The sequence below is a fragment of the Gorilla gorilla genome, chromosome 19, assembly GCF_029281585.2.
Source record: "Gorilla gorilla gorilla isolate KB3781 chromosome 19, NHGRI_mGorGor1-v2.1_pri, whole genome shotgun sequence".
Lineage (NCBI taxonomy): Eukaryota > Metazoa > Chordata > Mammalia > Primates > Hominidae > Gorilla > Gorilla gorilla.
In genome coordinates this window covers 66,521,356-66,540,318 of record NC_073243.2, presented here as the reverse complement: position 1 = coordinate 66,540,318, position 18,963 = coordinate 66,521,356, and the positions used below count along the sequence as shown (strand labels likewise).

Sequence of the window (18,963 nt, the reverse complement as noted above, 5' to 3'; positions counted from 1 at the left end):
TTTTATAAGTTTCTGAATTCCCAGACTTGTGTTAAATCACTGCTCTTAACTATATATTAATGCCTTAAATTATGCAATACTTTCATAAGCTTTCTTATTTAATGAAGTATTTTAGGTTGAAATCATACTATAAGATAACACGTTGTTGACATAAAATTGAATTTATTATGAGCAATTCTAATCATGTATATTAGATGTGTGTATACACATTTTAATATTTTTACCTTTTGTCACAAAATACATATCAAATAATTGAACTTTGCCTTTCTGGATATCCTAGTTCACTCATTTAGCATTTATTTGTCATTCAATGTCTTCTATGTGCCAGGTACTTTCTAGACACTAAGAACATAACAGTGACCCAAACACACCTTTGCCTAAGTTGATTCCTCCTCTCCCAAGTGAAACACAGCTTTTGAAAGGTGAATTGATATATTTTACTGCTTTTTAGACATTTTTTGTAATCTATCACTGTGACTTGAATGTAGTAGGTACATAATACTCCAATTTGATGTTATATTTCTCATCGTTCTTACTAAACTTTTCTTCAAAAATCAGGTCTGGGTTTTTAGACTCAGTGTCATTTTAGTAATAACTTGTTATCTTTCTGCCATATGTTTCTTTACTTTCTTATTCTACTCATGCTTTTTCCCTTCAAATAAACTGTTAACTTATGTATAGCATTAAACTTAGACCTTTGTGTGATTCTGATATTAGAAAAGCAAAAGCTGAAGAGTAGGGAAGCACATGGAGAAACACTGTTTTCACCTTTACAAGGTGTTAACTGGCTGAGCATTTCATGCTTCCACTTCTAGGATCTCTCATTTTATTAAGCAGTCATGATTCTTAGTATGATTTTCATTCATGACTCTGTTAAAGAAGACCTTTTACTCAGTAAATATTTCATGACTTCCTACTGCATGCTGGTTACTAGAAATAGAAGGATATTAAGCACAGCTCCTATCCCCAAGAAGCTCATAGTCTTTAAAGAGATAATAAACTAACAAATGATAAATGCTGTGATAGAGACAGAGTAGTCACAGAAAATTTATGAATGAGGTTAGGTAATTTATAAATGGTAAAAATGCTTACAGGAAAGTAGAAGGTAAGCTGAGTAGAAAGGAATGAAGATACGGTAGCATGAAGAAAGGCAAAAATGCCATCAATAGCATTTATTTTCCAGGAAATTGTCAATAATACTCTATAGATGAAACATTAATGTGAAGAAAGGAAGATTAAGGCAGGCCATGAAGAGCCTCTGTTTCATATGAAGGAGTTTGGGTGTTTTCCCTGAAGGGAATAAGAGGTCATGAGCAGGTTCTAAGAAGAAAGTTACATTGTCAAATTTGGGTTTTATATCAGTCAATATGGTAGCTCTGTAATGGAATGCATTTTAGCTAATTGACATTCAAGCCAGGGAGAAAAGTTGTGACAGATGTTGAGGTAATGTTGAGAACCTGAATATGGCATTTAAATATATAAAGAAAAAATATTAGTCACAATTTAGCAATTGAATGATTGTAGGAATTGAGGAAATAAAAGGTTTGTCGGAGGATGCACGTAAAAGTGAAAAGTGGATATTTTTTCCAGTGAAGATCAGTGTAAATTATGGTGTGGCAGGAGGAAGAATAGTTTTTAATTTATGTATGTATTTATTTATTTTTTGAGACAGAGTTTCGCTCTTGTTGCCCAGGCTGGAGTGCAATGGCATGATCTTGGCCCACTGCAACCTGTGCCTCCCAGGTTCAAGTGATTCTCCTGCCTCAGCCTCCCTAGTAGCTGGGATTACAGGTGCCCGCCACCACTCCCAGCTAATTTTTTTGTACTTTTAGTAAAGACTGGGTTTCACTATGTTGGCCAGACTGGTCTCGAACTCCTGACCTCAGGCAATCCACCTGCATCAGCCTCCCAAAGTACTGGGATTACAGGCATGAGCCACCATGCCCGGCTGGGAAGAATAGTTAATAAAACACATGACACAGAAAATGTTCTTGTTATCTTTATTATATATTACCTCGAGAATTTTCTGCCTGGAAGAATACTTCCCATTTAAGGGTACACATTACTAGGGTTCATTTTTATTCTCAGTTGTGCTGTTGTCTTTCTGCAGTCTTTCAATGAGATTTTATTCTGGAATCCTAACTTCTCCATGCCTTCTTAGAATATATCCTTCAATCTATCTTGTCTTTCTGTCTTTTGATTTGATATTTATTCCTGATACTGTCTGTTGGATTACCTTTGTCTCCTTGCTATGATCTGTCTCACTCTACTTTGAACCTCTCCAGGCCCCTGAGAATCCAATCTGGTTCCAGTGTCCTGAAATTCTGCTTTTCTTGTGAAGAAGTTTTAGATTAAAAGAGCAAAATATGTTGATAGAGTTTTTTTTTTAAACAACTGATACCAGGGTCTTCAAAAAGCTCATGGAAGGTGCATATTATGAAAAAGCTATATATGGATTTCCTATTTTCTTTATCAAAATAAACTTGTAGAAACTTCTTACAACACATCTGAATAGGATCTAGTTTGAGGCACTAAGAAGAATGAGACATCAGTTTTAAAATAGCCTCTCTCAGAGTGATATGAATTATAAAATTGAAGCAGGAGCAAACATCCAATTCATGCTGAAGCTTGGATGGAAGAATGAGCTATCCATCTATAAACTGCTAATTCATTTGGGGCATCATTTCCATAAAGTTTTAGTAAAAAATCCTTTTTGCATTCCCTCAATGAGATTTTAACTAGATAACATTTCCTTAACTTCTTGGAATATATCCTTCATTCTATCTTATCTTTCTGTCTTTTTATTTGATCTTTATTCCTGATACTGTTTTGTAAAGAATGCTTCACAGAAACTTTACGGAAACAATGTCCTAAATGAATCAGCAGTTCACAGATGGATCACTCATTTTAAGAAGGGATGAGACAATGTTGAAGATGAAGCCCATAACAGCAGATCATCTGCATCAATTTGCAAGGAAAAAATTCAACCTGTTTTTGCCTTATTTGAAGGAGACCAATGATTAATAGCAGAAACAATAACCAACATCATAGACATTGCAATTGCTCAGCTTTCACAATTCTGACTCAAAAATTAAACTTAAGCAAACTTTCCACTCCATTAGTACCAAAACCATTGCAGCCAGATCAGCTGCAGATAAGAGTGAAGCTTTCAATGGAAGTTTTAAACAAATGTGATAAATATCCTGAAGCATTTCTTCAAAGAATTTTAACTGGAGATAAAACATGGCTTTGCAAGTATGATCTTGAAGACAAAACATGATAAAAATAATGGCTGCCAAGAGATGGAAGTGGTCCAGTCAAAGCAAAAGCAGACTGGTTAAGGGCAAAGGTGGCTCATGCCTGTAGTCTCTGTTACTCAGGAGGTTGAACTGGGAGGATCACTTGAGCCTGGGAGGTAAAGGCTGCAGTGAGCTATAGTCTCACCACAGCACTCCAGCCTGGATGACAGTGAGAACCTGTCTCAAGGAAAAATAACATCTGCTTATTATGAGAATACTTTCAGAGAGTTAGCTAAAGCTTTAGCAGAGAAACACCCGGGGAAGCTTCAGCAGAGTCTTCCACCACTACAACACTCCCCCTCACTCTGCTCATCAAACAAGGGCAATTTTGTGAGAGTTTTGATGGGAGATCATTAGGCATCTACCTTATTGTCTCAATTTGGCTCTGTTTGACTTATTTTTGTTTCCTAATATTAAAAAAATCTGTAAAGGGCACCCATTTTTCTTCAGTGAATAATGTGAACCAGATTGCGTTGACATGGTTAAATTCCCAGGACCCTCAATTCTTTAGGGATGAACAACATGGCTCGTATCATTGCTTAGAAAAGGGTCTTGAACTTGATAGAGGTTATGGAGCTTATGTGGAGACATGAAGTGAATATTTTTACATTTATCTTTTAATTCCATTTTCTATGATCTTTTTGAAATCTTTTCATATATTTCTTTCCTTTTTTTTTGAGATGGAGTTTTGCTCTGTCACTGAGGCTGCAGTGCAGTGGATCTCAACTCACTGCAACCTCTGACTCCCAGGTTCAAGCAATTCCCCTGCCTTAGCCTCCCAACTAGCTGGGATTACAGGTGCATGCCACTACACCTGGCTATTTTTTTTTTTTTTGTATTTTTTATTAGAGATGGAGTTTGCCATGTTGGCCAAACTGGTGTCAAACTCCTGACCACAGGTGATCCACCCGCCTCGGCCACCCAAAATGCTGGGATTATAGGCAGGTGTGAGCCACTGCTCCCAGCTTATTTCTTTCTTTTAACAAAATATAAAAAATTGAAGTATATTTACAAAAGCAAAAATAGTTATACATTCTAATTTGATTGAGAAATTTGTAGTTGGGAGGCTAAGGCAGGGGAATTGCTTGAACCTGGGAGTCAGAGGTTGCAGTGAGTTGAGATCCACTGCACTGCAGCCTCAGTGACAGAGCAAAACTCCATCTCAAAAAAAAAAAAAAAAAAAAGGAAAGAAATATATGAAAAGATTTCAAAAATAAACTAACCAATAGCAGATATTTAGCCTCATATTTTTAAAACTCTTAACTGGTATCTTATGGCTATTCAAAAAATATAAAAAACTTTTAGTGGGTACAGAAATTTAGATAAGTTTATAAATGGTGAAGATATTAGTTGGAATACAAATACTTGTTTTTAAACTTATAGTAAATATACTAGGAATTTTAACAAAATTTGAAAACATAGACGAAATGTTCCTTACACATAGGAGACTTTCAAAAGTGGAGAAAACAAATATGAAAAAAATAATGATAACATGGGTAGAATGGATAAGTAGCACTCTTATATTATGGACTAAGTACACTGAGGGCCAGAGAAAGGAGATATAAGATCCAGTCTCATAGCTGATCAAATAAAATAAATAGAAATAAATAGGTATTATTTGAATTCAATTTTCCCAAGAGAGGAGAGACATTTCTGGAACACATGTGGTAAAGGTGAGAAATCATAACTGATTTTTTCAAAACAGCAAGTTGCACAATTTTGTTGTAGGCCACTTTGCAACAGACATGGCAGTGGGGGAAAGGAAAGCTGGAGATTTAGCTGTAGTCAGAGTATAGAGGGACTGGAAGATGAGCTTAGGGAGTCTATACTTGATTGAATTTATAATGCAAAGACTGAAAGTTTCTGAGCAGAGAAATGACTAACTTATGTAAATAAAAGATTAATTTGACCATGGTATTTTAAATGGTAGTCAGAGAAATCAGACCAAATGCTGGAAGGCAAACTAAGGGAACAGTGAAAATAGTCTATGTGAGATGCTTTAGTTTAGGACAATGGCAGTGGGAAAGGAAGCAAAGGCATGAATGTAAGATGTATTACTAAAGTTAATTGATAGCATTTGATGATTGGATGTACAGAGCACAGAAAGAAAAGCTGCAAAATAGGGCTAAAGTTTTACATTCCAAATAACTTGTGAGAATGACTAAAGAATGTACAGAGAGACTTTAAGAGATAAAATGGTTTAATGATGGAAGAAAAATGACTTCATTATATAACCTACTACATGTGTGGGTGCAGGGGATATCATTTAGCTTTAGAGAAAATGAACTTTAAGGCAGGAACTTAGAACTACAGTTTATAGAATTGAAATGTGAGATAATATATATAAAAGATAATAAATTCAAAGATACAGAATGAAAATCCAATGGCTCAGAAATGTTACAGTGTTAAAGAAGCCAAAAAAAAACAAAAAATAAAAAAAACATATATATATTGGGAGAGATTCTGGAACTGTGTTTTGTTAACAGCACAAAAAGTGGTCCCAGCATCTCAGAAAAATTATCAATAATTAACAGGTGTATTAGTATATTCTAATGCTGTTAATAAAGACATAACTGAGACCGAGTAATTTATAAACAAAAGAGCTTTATTTGACTCACAGTTCAGCATGGTAGGGGAGGCCTCAGGAAACTTACACTTATGGTAAAAGGTGAAGCAAACATGTCCTTCTTCACAAGATGGCAGCAAGGAGAAGTGATGAGCAAAAGGGGAAGAAGCTCCTTTTAATACCATCAGATCTTGTGAGAACTCACTCACTATCACAAGAATAGCAGCATGGGGGTAACTGCCCCATGATTCAATTACCTCCTACCAGGTACCTCCCATGACATGTAGGGATTATGGGAGCTACAATTCAAGATGAGATTTGGGTGGGAACAGAGCCAAACCATATCATTCCACCCCTGCCCCCTACCAAATCTCATGTCCTCACATTTCCAAACCAATAATTCCTTCCCAACAGTCCCCCAGAGTCTTAATTCATTTCAGCATTAACTCAAAAGTCAACAGTGCAAAGTCTCATCTGAATCAAGGAAAGTCTCTTCTGTCTATGAGCCTGCAAACTCAAAAGCACATTACTTACTTCCTAGATACAATGAGGGTATAGGCATCAGGTAAATACAGCTATTCTAAATGGGAGAAATTGGCCAAAATGAAGAGTTAAAGGCCTCAGGCAAATCCAAAATAAGCAGGGCAGTCAAATCTTAAAGCTCCAAAATGACCTCCTTTGACTCCGTGTCTCACATCCAGGGCATGCTGATGCAAGAGGTGGGCTCGCATGGCCTTGGGCAGCTCTATCCCTGTGGCTTTGCAGGGTACAGCCCATCTACCAGCTGCTTTCATGGGTGGGGATTCATTGAGTATCTGCAGTTTTTCCAGTTGCAGGGTGCAAGATGTTGGTGGATCAACCATTCTGGGGTCTGGAGGATGGTGGTCCTCTTCTCACAGCTCCACTAGGCAGTGACCCAGTGGGGACTCCCTGTGGGGGTTCTGACCTCACATTTCCCTTCCACACTGCCCTAGCAGAGGTTCTCCATGAGGGCCCTGTCCCTGCAGCAAACTTCTGCCTGGACATCCAGGCATTTCCATACATCCTCTGAAATCTAGGTGGAGGTTACCAAACCTCAATTCTTGACTTTTGTGACCCCCGCAGGCTCAACATCATGTGGAAGATCCCAAGGCTTGGGGCTTGCACCCTCTGAAGCCACAGCCTGAGCTGTACCTTGGCCCCTTTTATCAATGGCTGAAACAACTGGGATGCAGGGCACCAAGTCCCTAGGCTGCACACAGCAGGCGGCCTGTGGGCCCAGCTCATGAAACTATTTTTTCCCCCTAGACCTCCAGGTCTGTGATGGGAGGGGCTAATGGGAAGGTCTCTGACATGCCCTGGAGATATTTTCTCCATTATCCTTGTGATTAACATCCAACGCCTTGTCACTGATGTAAATTGCTGCAGAAGGCTTGAATTTCTCCCCAGAAAGTGGGCTTTTTCTTTTCTACTACATGGTCATGCTGCAAAATATTTCAAAGTTTTATGCTCTATCAACTTTTGAACACTTTGCTGCTTAGAACTTTTTCTCCACTAGATACCCTAAATTATTTCTCTCAACTTCAAAGTTCCACAAAGATCTCTATGGCAGGGGCAAAATGCCACCGGTCTCTTTGCTAAAGCATAACAAGAGTCACCTTTGCTCCAGTTCCTAACAAGATCCTCATCTCCATCTGAGACCATCTCAGCCTGGACTTTATTGACCATAGCACTTTCAGCATTTTGGTCAAAGCCATTCAACAAGTCTCTAGGAAGTTCCAAACTTTCCCACATTTTACTCTCTTCTTCTGAGCCCTCCAAACGGTTTCAATCTCTGCCTGTTACCCAGTTCAAAAGTCACTTCCACAATTTCAGGTATCTTTGAAGCAGTGCCGAACTACTCTGTACCAGTTTACTGAAATAGCCTGTTCTCATGCTGCTAATAAAGACATACTCGAAAATGAGTTATTCATAAAGGAAAGAGGTTTATTTGACTCATAGTTCAGCATGGCTGGGGAGGCCTCAGGAAACTTACAAGCATGGCAGAAGGGGAAGCAAACACGTCCTTCTTCGCTTGGTGGCAGAAAGAAGAAGTATCGACCAAAAGGGATAAAAGCCCCTTTTAAAATCATCAGATCTCGTGAGAACTTACTCACTAGCAAGAACAGAGCATGTGGTAACCATCCCCATGATTCAATTACCTCCCACGGGGTCCCTCCCACGATATGTGGGAAATGTAGAAGCTACAGTTCAACATGACAGGTCATTGACAACTTTCAAATGAACAACTTTGGTAAAGAAGCTAAGACCAAACCATAATTCATTGAGTACCTAGAAACCTTTTGAGAAGATTGGCAGCAAAAGAAAGGAGAGGGCAAAGAAGTGTAAGAAATATGAATAATGGTTGGCAGCCAAGATGGCTGAATAGGAACAGCTCTGGTCTACAGCTCCCAGCGTGAGTGACACAGAAGATGGGTGATTTCTGCATTTCCATCTGAGGTACCGGGTTCATCTCACTAGGGAGTACCAGACAGTGGGTGCAGGACAGTAGGTGCAGCGCACCGTGAGTGAGCTGAAGCAGGGCGAGGCACTACCTCACTCAGGAAGTGCAAGGGGTCAGGGAGTTCCCTTTCCTAGTCAAAGAAAGGGGTGACAGATGGCACCTGGAAAATCGGGTCACTCCCACCCTAATACTGCGCTTTTCCGACGGGCTTAAAAAACGGCGCACCAGGAGATTATATCCTGCACATGGCTCGGAGGGTCCTATGTCCACGGAGTCTCACTGATTGCTAGCACAGCAGTCTGAGATCAAACTGCAAGGCAGCAGTGAGGCTGCGGGAGGGCACCCTCCATGGCTCAGGCTTGCTTAGGTAAACAAAGCAGCCGGGAAGCTCGAACTGGGTGGAGCCCACCACAGCTCAAGGAGGCCTGCCTGCCTCAGTAGGCTCCACCTCTGGGTGCAGGGCACAGACAAACAAAAAGACAGCAGTAACCTCTGCAGACTTAAATGTCCCTGTCTGACTGCTTTGAAGAGAGCAGTGGTTCCCCCAGCACGCAGCTGGAGATCTGAGAACGGGCAGACTGCCTCCCCAAGTGGGTCCCTGACCCCTGACCCCCGAGCAGCCTAACTGGGAGGCACCCCGTAGTAGGGGCAGACTGACACCTCACAGGGCCGGCTACTCCTCTGACACAAAAACTCCAGAGGAACGATCAGACAGCAGAATTTGTGGTTCACGAAGATCTGCTGTTCTGCAGCCACTGCTGCTGATACCCAGGCAAACAAGGTCTGGAGTGGACCCCTAGCAAACTCCAACAGACCTGCAGCTGAGGGTCCTGTCTGTTAGAAGGAAAACTAACAAACACAAAGGACATCCACACCAAAAACCCATCTGTACATCACCATCATCAAATACCAAAAGTAGATAAAACCACAAAGATGGGGAAAAAACAGAGCAGAAAAACTGGAAACTCTACAAAGCAGAGTGCCTCTCCTCCTCCAAAGGAACGCAGTTCCTCACCAGCAACGGAACAAAGCTGGATGGAGAATGACTTTGATGAGTTGAGAAAAGAAGGCTTCAGACGATCAAACTACTCCGAGCTACAGGAGGAAATTCAAACCAAAGGCAAAGAAGTTGAAAACTTTGAAAAAAATTTAGACGAATGTATAATTAGAATAGCCAATATAGAGAAGTGCTTAAAGGAGCTGATGGAGCTGAAAGCCAAGGCTCGAGAACTACGTGAAGAATGCAGAAGCCTCAGGAGCCGATGCGATCAACTGGAAGAAAGGGCATCAGTGATGGAAGATCAAATGAATGAAATGAAGTGAGAAGGGAATTTTAGAGAAAAAAGAATAAAAAGAAACAAACTAAGCCTCCAAGAAATAAGGGATTATATGAAAAGACCAAATCTACGTCTGATTGGTGTACCTGAAAGTGAAAACACTCCGTTTTCAGAGGGTTGGAAAACACTCTGCAGGATATTATACAGGAGAACTTCCCCAATCTAGCAAAGCAGGCCAACATACAGATTCAGGATATACAGAGAACGCCACAAAGATACTCCTCGAGAAGAGCAACTCCAAGACACATAATTGTCAGATTCACCAAAGTTGAAATGTAGGAAAAAATGTTCAGGGCAGCCAGAGAGAAAGGTCGGGTTACCCACAAAGGGAAGCCCATCAGACTAACAGCAGATCTCTCAGCAGAAACTCTACAAGCCAGAAGAGAGTGGGGGCCAATATTCAAACTTCTTAAAGAGAAGAATTTTCAACCCAGAATTTCATATCCAGCCAAACTAAGCTTCATAAGTGAAGGAGAAATAAAATACTTTACAGACAAGCAAATGCTAAGAAATTTTGTCACCACCAGGCCTGCCCTAAAAGAGCTCCTGAAGGAAGCACTAAACATGGAAAGGAAAGACCTGTACCAGCCACTGCAAAATCATGCCAAATTGCAAAGGCCATTGAGGCTAGGAAGAAGCTGCATCAACTAACGAGCAAAATAACCAGCTAACATCATAATGACAGGATCAAATTCACACATAACGATATTAACTTTAAATGTAAATGGACTAAATGCTCCAATTAAAAGACACAGACTGGCAAATTGGATAAAGAGTCAAGACCCATCAGTGTGCTGCATTCAGGAAACCCATCTCACGTGCAGAGACACACATAGGCTCAAAATTAAAGGACGGAGGAAGATCTATCAAGCAAATGGAAAACAAAAAAAAGGCAGGGGTTGCAATCCTAGTCTCTGATAAAACAGACTTTAAACCAACAAAGATCAAAAAAGACAAAGAAGGCCATTACATAATGGTAAAGGGATCAATTCAATAAGAAGAGCTAACTATCCTAAATATATATGCACCCAATACAGGAGCACCCAGATTCATAAAGCAAGTCCTGAGTGACCTACAAAGAGACTTAGACTCCCACACAATAATAAAGGGAAACTTTAACACCCCACTGTCAACATTAGACAGATTAACGAGACAGAAAGTTAACAATGATATCCAGGAATTGAACTCAGCTCTGCACCAAGCAGACCTAATAGACATCTACAGAACTCTCCACCCCAAATCAACAGAATATACATTTTTTTCAGCACCACACCACGCCTATTCCAAAACTGACCACATAGTTGGAAGTAAAGCTCTCCTTAGCAAATGTAAAAGAACAGAAATAATAACAAACCATCTCTCAGACCACAGTGCAATCAAACTAGAACTCAGGATTAAGAAACTCACTCAAAACCGCTCAACTACATGGAAACGGAACAACCTGCTCCTGAATGACTACTGGGTACATAACGAAATGAAGGCAGAAATAAAGATGTTCTTTGAAACCAACGAGAACAAAGACACAACATACCAGAATCTCTGGGACACATTCAAAGTAGTGTGTAGAGGGAAATTCATAGCACTAAATGCCCACAAGAGAAAGCAGGAAAGATCCAAAATTGACACCCTAACATCACAATTAAAATAACTAGAAAAGCAAGAGCAAACACATTCAAAAGCTAGCAGAAGGCAAGAAATAACTAAAATCAGAGCAGAACTGAAGGACATAGAGACACAAAAAACCCTTCAAAAAATTAAAGAATGCAGGAGCTGGTTTTTTGAAAGGATCAACAAAATTGATAGACCGCTAGCAAGACTAATAAAGTAGAAAAGAGAAAAGAATGAAATAGATGCAACAAAAAATGATAAAGGGGATATCACCACTGATCCCACAGAAATACAAACTACCCACAGAGAATACTACAAACACCTCTACGCAAATTAACTAGAAAATCTAGAAGAAATGGAAAGATTTCTCGACACATACACCCTCCCAAGACGAAACCAGGAAGAAGTTGAATCTCTGAATAGACCAGTAACAGGCTCTGAAATTGTGGCAATAATCAATAGCTTACCAACAAAAAAGAGTCCAGGACCAGGTGGATTCACAGCCGAATTCCACCAGAGGTACAAGGAGGAACTGGTACCATTCCTTCTGAAACTATTCCAATCAATAGAAAAACAGGGAATCCTCCCTAACTCATTTTGTGAGGCCAGCATCATCCTGATACCAAAGCCTGGCAGAGACACAACCAAAAAAGAGAATTTTAGACCAATATCCTTGATGAACGTTGTTGCAAAAAGCCTCACTAAAATACTGGCAAACCGAATCCAGCAGCACATCTAAAAGGTTATCCACCATGATCAAGTGGGCTTCATCCTGGGATGCAAGGCTGGTTCAATATACACAAATCAATAAATGTAATCCAGCATATAAACAGAACCAAAGACAAAAACTACATGATTATCTCAATAGATGCAGAAAAGGCCTTTGACAAAATTCAACAACGCATCATGCTAAAAACTCTCAATAAATTAGGTATTGATGGGACGTATCTCAAAATAATAAGAGCTATCTATGACAAACCCGCAGCCAATATCATACTGAATGGGCAAAAACTGGAAGCATTCCCTTTGAAAACTGCCACAAGACAGGGATGCCCTCTCTCACCACTCCTATTCAACATAGTGTTGGAAGTTCTGGCCAGGGCAATCAGGCAGGAGAAGGAAATAAAGGGTATTCAATTAGGAAAAGAGGAAGTCAAATTGTCCCTGTTTGCAGACGACATGATTGTATATCTATAAAACCCCACTGTCTCAGCCCAAAATCTCCTTAAGCTGATAAGCAACTTCAGGAAAGTCTCAGGATACAAAATCAATGTACAAAAATCACAAGCATTCTTATACACCAATAACAGACAAACAGAGAGCCAAATCATGAGTGAACTCCTATTCACAATTGTTTCAAAGAGAATAAAATACCTGGGAATCCAACTTACAAGGGACTTGAAGGACTTCTTCAAGGAGAACTACAAACCACTGCTCAATGAAGTAAAAGAGGATACAAACAAATGGAAGAACATTTCATGCTCATGGGTAGGAAGAATCAATATCGTGAAAATGGCCATACTGCCCAAGGTAATTTATAGATTCAATGCCATCCCCATCAAGCTACCAATCACTTTCTTCACAGAATTGGAAAAAACTACTTTAAAGTTCATATGGAACCAAAAAAGAGCCCTCATCACCAAGTCAATCCTAAGCCAAAAGAACAAAGCTGGAGGCATCACGCTACCTGACTTCAAACTATACTACAAGTCTACAGTAACCAAAACAGCGTGGTACTGATACCAAAACAGAGACATAGATCAATGGAACAGAACAGAGCCCTCAGAAATAATGCTGCATATCTACAACTATCTGATCTTTGACAAACCTGAGAAAAACAACAATGGGGAAAGGATTCCCTATTTAATAAATGGTGCTGGGAAAACTGGCTAGCCATATGTAGAAAGCTGAAACTGGATCCCTTCCTTACACCTTATACAAAAGTTATAAGATAGACTAAAGACTTAAATGTTAGACCTAAAACCATAAAAACCCTAGAAGAAGACCTAGGCAATACCATTCAGGACATAGGCATGGGCGAGGACTTCATGTCTAAAACACCAAAAGCAATGGCAACAAAAGCCAAAATTGACAAATGGGATCTAATTAAACTAAAGAGCTTCTGCACAGCAAAAGAAACTACCATCAGAGTGAACAGGCAACCTACAAAATGGGAGAAAATTGTCGCAACCTACTTATCTGACAAAGGGCTAATATCCAGAATCTACAATGAACTCAAACAAATTTACAAGAAAAAAACAAACAACCCCATCAAAAAGTGGGCAAAGGGCATGAACAGACACTTCTCAAAAGAAGACATTTATGCAGCCAAAAAACACATGAAAAAATGCTCACCATCACTGGCCATCAGAGAAATGCAAATCAAAACCACAATGAGACACCATCTCACACCAGTTAGAATGGCAATCATTAAAAAGTCAGGAAACAGCAGGTACTGGAGAGGATGTGGAGAAATAGGAACACTTTTACACTGTTGGCGGGACCGTAAACTAGTTCAACCATTGTGAAAGTCAGTGTGGCGATTCCTCAGGGATCTAGAACTAGAAATACCATTTGACCCAGCTATCCCATTACTGGGTATATACCCAAAGGACTATAAATCATGCTGCTATAAAGACACATGCACACGTATGTTTATTGCAGCACTATTCCCAATAGCAAAGACTTGGAACCAACCCAAATGTCCAACAAGGATAGACTGGATTAAGAAAATGTGGCACATATACACCATGGAATACTATGCAGCCATACAAAATGATGAGTTCATGTCCTTTGTAGGGACATGGATGAAATTGGAAATCATCATTCTCAGTAAACTATCGCAAGGACAAAAAATCGAACACTGCATGTTCTCACTCATAGGTGGGAATTGAACAATGAGAACACATGGACACAGGAAGGGGAACATCACACTCTGGGGAGTGTTGTGGGGTGGGGGGAGCGGGGAGGGATAGCATTAGGAGATATACCTAATGCTAAATGACGAGTTAATGGGTGCAGCACACCAGCATGGCACATGTATACATATGTAACTAACCTGCGCATTGTGCACATGTACCCTAAAACTTAAAGTATAATAATAATAAAATTAAAAAAAGAAATATGAATAATCAAGAGCAAGTTATTTTGGTCCAGGAGTGATCTGAATATTCTAGTGGGAAGAAGGCAGATTTCTAGGGAGGAACAGAAAGATGATGCAAAGCAAAGAGGTGGTTATTAATGTTGCAAAGTGTTTTAATGAGATAATAGGAAATGAACTGCTCACAGTAAGTCATTGTCTTATCAGGGTCCATGAGATGATCCAGGAAAGTGAAGATGGGAGGAAGAATAGGAATCAAAAAGAAGAATCAGTTTGATAAGAATGAGGGAGAGAAAAATGGGGACAATATAGACAATGAGGCCACAAGAAGGAATTTTAAAGAGCCAGAAATACAGACAAGAGAACAGTTCTGAGGATCATAAATAGAACAATTTTCCAATACTTTTTTCAACATTTAAGAGCTTATATAGGTGAGAAGCTGAAGAAGATAAGGACAAAATATCTTAATAATAAGTTTAGGTTTTTCTTTAGAGTAACATGGACTAGAAGATTCTCCATGAAGAGAGAAAATAAACAATGATTATGTATTATGCATACTGAGGACAATAAATCTTACCTCTCTCAGAGGATCATTGAGTTCATTGAGAATATTTTCCTCATCAAAGATTTTGCCTTGGTATCTGTGTTCATAGTAATCATGTATCTTCTGACGCATATCGGCTGGTAACTTATGGAATGACATGTATTGTTCCACTTGCTTATACTGTAAGGAAGGGAAAATAAAATTAAAAAAAACATTGTTAGGCTGTATGAGAAATCATATTATTTTGTTTTGCTATATTCAATAATATTTGAATACTCAGTTACAAAAAAAAAAGAAATCCTTTAAGATGAAGGAACTAATGTACCTGGGTCTAATGTACCTATTTTGTGTTACATAATGTATAAGGCATTTTATTTAGGTGCACATTTCATGGAAAGAACTAAGATATCGTGGAGAGAGGAGGCATGAAGGGAGTTAAGAGTGAATTTAAGGGAGTAGCTACAGAAAAGCCAGTGATGGGGGAAAAACAAAATGTTATGCTTTTTTTTTAATTGAGTTCTAAAAGAAGTATGAAATTGTTTGGCTGTCGATTTTTAAGAAAAATCTCATACCTATGGATAGTACAATAGATTTTATCTTAGGCTTTTTGGCAAAAGATCAGAATCTAATTAAATTTGGAATCAACAGGCAGGGAGCTTGGCAGGTATTTGCAGATCATACATACTTCAACAACACAGATGCCCTGTAAATTACTGAGAACTAAGAGACTATGGCAGGCTTCCAATTTAGGATTTAGGAGAATATCACGGTGAGACTAGATCCACATTACTGTATAGCTGAAAGTTAACTTAGACACTGAAGTTCATTTAAACAAGTAGGCCTCAACTGTGATTGTTTTAAGAACTGGGGAGAGCATTGCTTTTTTGGAAGGCTGATCTTCAGGCTTAATTCCAGAGATTGATTCTATTGACCTATCTGCCTATTTATATTTATACACACATGCGCGTGCACACACACACACCCAGAGAGAGAGAGAGAGATTGTTTGTAAGTAGCATCTCTGCATCCCTGATAGTCAAAAAGGACCATATAAGCATGGATATTACCTGGGTGCCTATTAGAAGAGAATAATTTCAAGCCTCATCCAAGACCTATGGAATAAGAATTTGCATCTTAAAAACGTCTCCAGATGACTCACGTGCATAGATATACACCTTAAAGTTTGAGAAACAATCCCTAGGTGTTTCAAATGCAGGGGGTCATAAGACCACACACTGAAAAAAAAATAATTAGGTCTTAAAAATTTTGTTGCATTGTATAGATGACAGCATCGAGTACAAATTTTAATAGTTGGTAACACAACTGGATAAAGATGTCAAAATAATATTTTTCCTCATGTAACACACATTTGATATACTTTATATGGAAAAGATTTTCTGAAATATTTTCTTGATAACACAGCTCTGACTAGATCTAGATCTCCTCTTTGCCCATAATTATTGTAATTGTACTTGGTAATTGATAATAGACCTAGCTAATGAGAAACAGCAACCCAATTGTATTGCATCTCTTCATTTTTTCCAACATACTTTCATTTTGCAAAAAAATTATACTGTTTGAACATTCCCTTTTGAACATTAGTACCCTCAAAGGAAATGCCACTTTGTCATGAGACTTTCTTTGATAACCAGACTGTCCATCAAACTATTTAAAGCCTGAAGGCCTATGTACATCTCTCTGAAGTAACTTGCTTGCTCAAACACTATTTGGAGGGGTGAGAATCTGAAACCTTAACTGACACATTGAGATCTTCATTTCTACTTTCTTTTCCATGCATCTCAGAAATATGAAGAGCAGCACTGAAACTTAGTAGTATTTTATTCATTTTTGGGAAATTAGTGCTTGTATGCAAAGACCTACTAATCTAGGGAAAATATAATCTGCTCTATCTCTATCTCTGAATTTGGAAAATTAATCCTTTTGTAGCTAAGAACAAATGTTACATGTATAGTTATTTTATTTTTATGAAGCTCAGGGTTGATTGAATCTAATTGTTTTTCCTCACACAAGTCATTTAACCCTTCTAGATCTCATTTATGAATCAACAATATGAGAGTATTTGACTAAATGATCTTCTTTTTACTTTCAAACTAAAATTTTAAAGTTATATGACTATTTCTTATCATTTATTCATATTAAGTTTGAAGTTTGAATCTATATTACTATTTTAAGCATTCATTGACTCATAGTAACTATTGATCTAGCAAACATTAAATGATTATTGTATGCCAGTAGTTCTCAAGGTGTGGTTGCCAAACCACCAATAGCACTTGGGAATTCTTTATAAATACACATTCACAGTCTCCACTCCAGACCTACTGAATCAGAAACTCTACATTTGGGACACAGCAGTATGTGTTTTAACAGGTCCTTCATACACAAAAATTTCATAATCGCTGCTATATGCCAAGTACTGTGTCATCTTAGGACATAAGGAAGCATGCTTGAGTGAGCGTGGGGGAAACAAAGTAAATTTAGTTTTCAGCAAGTTAAGTTTAAGATGCCCATAGCACATCCTAATGCCTCTATGTAGGTCAGGCACTCAGAGAAGAAAATATATACATCATTGGTGTCTAAGAAGTCACTAAGGGAGGATGTGTCAAATGAGGCGAAAAGGCTAAAAAGTGGAACTTATGTTTTAAAATCAGCAGAGCCAGGAGACTGATTAATTAAGGGTACTGTTAATACCTGCCAAGATGTGAGAGCAGAACCAGAAAAACATGATTAGAAAATCCAAAGAGGGATTAAATTTCACAGGGGGTGTGGTCAAAAGGAATCTATTCTAAGAAAACAGGTACTGAACAGTGGCCAGTGAATTTGGAAATTAGGTAGTAATCTCTGTTAGAACACAACACACTAAAAACAGGAGCTTTTTCTTTTTCTTTTTGTCTGTTTCTCCCACACCTAACAAGACTTGCAAGAATGTATGAAAATATCACTTCCATGTGATGTGAATAAAAATAACCAACTATTCTTTGAAAAAGACACTTAGTAGTGGTAGTCAGACCGTGAAACAAACTAGATGTTACAAGTAATATGTAAGTTGGCAAAGTCAAAAAATGATAAAATGGCAAACTTTCTAATAGTTGTAGTAATATACTATATGCAAAATATGACTTAGTATATTTAGTAGTCACAGACAAATAGATTTTTGAAAAGCAAGGATGCCAATACAATTCTTTGGAAACATAAGATCAAAAGTTTATTCCATCAGATCTAAAGAGACTATAAAATAATTACCACTTAAAATTCTAATATATTTTTATTTTTAAAAGTTTCTGTATAATTATAAAAATTTATAAAAGTATGCATGTACATGATTATTAAAAATGAGATCTAACAAGAGTGTTTATAAAACGCGGCAAGGATCCAGTTTCAAACCCACCAGTCTCACTTTTCCATGTTAAAAGGTGTTTAATCCATATCACTAAGCAATATGCTTGTTTCCGTTTCTTATATAGATAATTACAGGCATTGTTTATAAACTAACTGTCATAAAATGGTGTTTTGCCACTTATAGTACCCCAAATCTTCCTTTCTCATGCTATAGCTGTGTCACTAGTGTTAATTCTTACCTTAGTTGCTTTGTACCTTTATGCACCATGTTTACTATTATTTCTTGTTCAGATAACTCTAAGATACTTTACCACGTGAAAGAAAAAAACTCCCTTGTTCACTTTCATTTGATGACTTCTGTCATCTCTAATGTTACAATGTAAAGGTAGGTTATAACTTTGTTCCTATAATTGAAACTTCCAAACTCATAGTGTTAACATTACTCTGGCCATGTAAATATTTACCACAAAGCCAAATGGTGTGAGTATTTGATGACATTTCCTTTCTTGCTCATCAGTAGATTAACAAGACTTGTTCATCCAATGGATTTGTTAATCCTGCAATTGCTGATCACATTTATTTCTTGCGTAATTAGCCTTCATTTAGTATTATTTTTTTTCTAGCCTCCTTATCCCACCAGATAGACATTGAGTTTTTTCTTCAAAGATTTT

At 38.2% G+C, this 18,963-nt stretch overlaps 1 protein-coding gene across 1 annotated transcript in view; it reads right to left on the bottom strand.

Annotated features, from left to right (window-relative positions):
* The window catches only part of HCN1 (hyperpolarization activated cyclic nucleotide gated potassium channel 1), a 432,634-nt gene that overhangs the window by 79,034 nt on the left and 334,637 nt on the right, over nucleotides 1–18,963 (bottom strand). Inside the window, exon 5 of the mRNA XM_004058880.5 lies at nucleotides 14,970–15,116. Within this exon, the coding sequence (XP_004058928.2) occupies nucleotides 14,970–15,116 (147 nt within the window). The remainder of the gene's footprint in view (nucleotides 1–14,969; nucleotides 15,117–18,963) is intronic.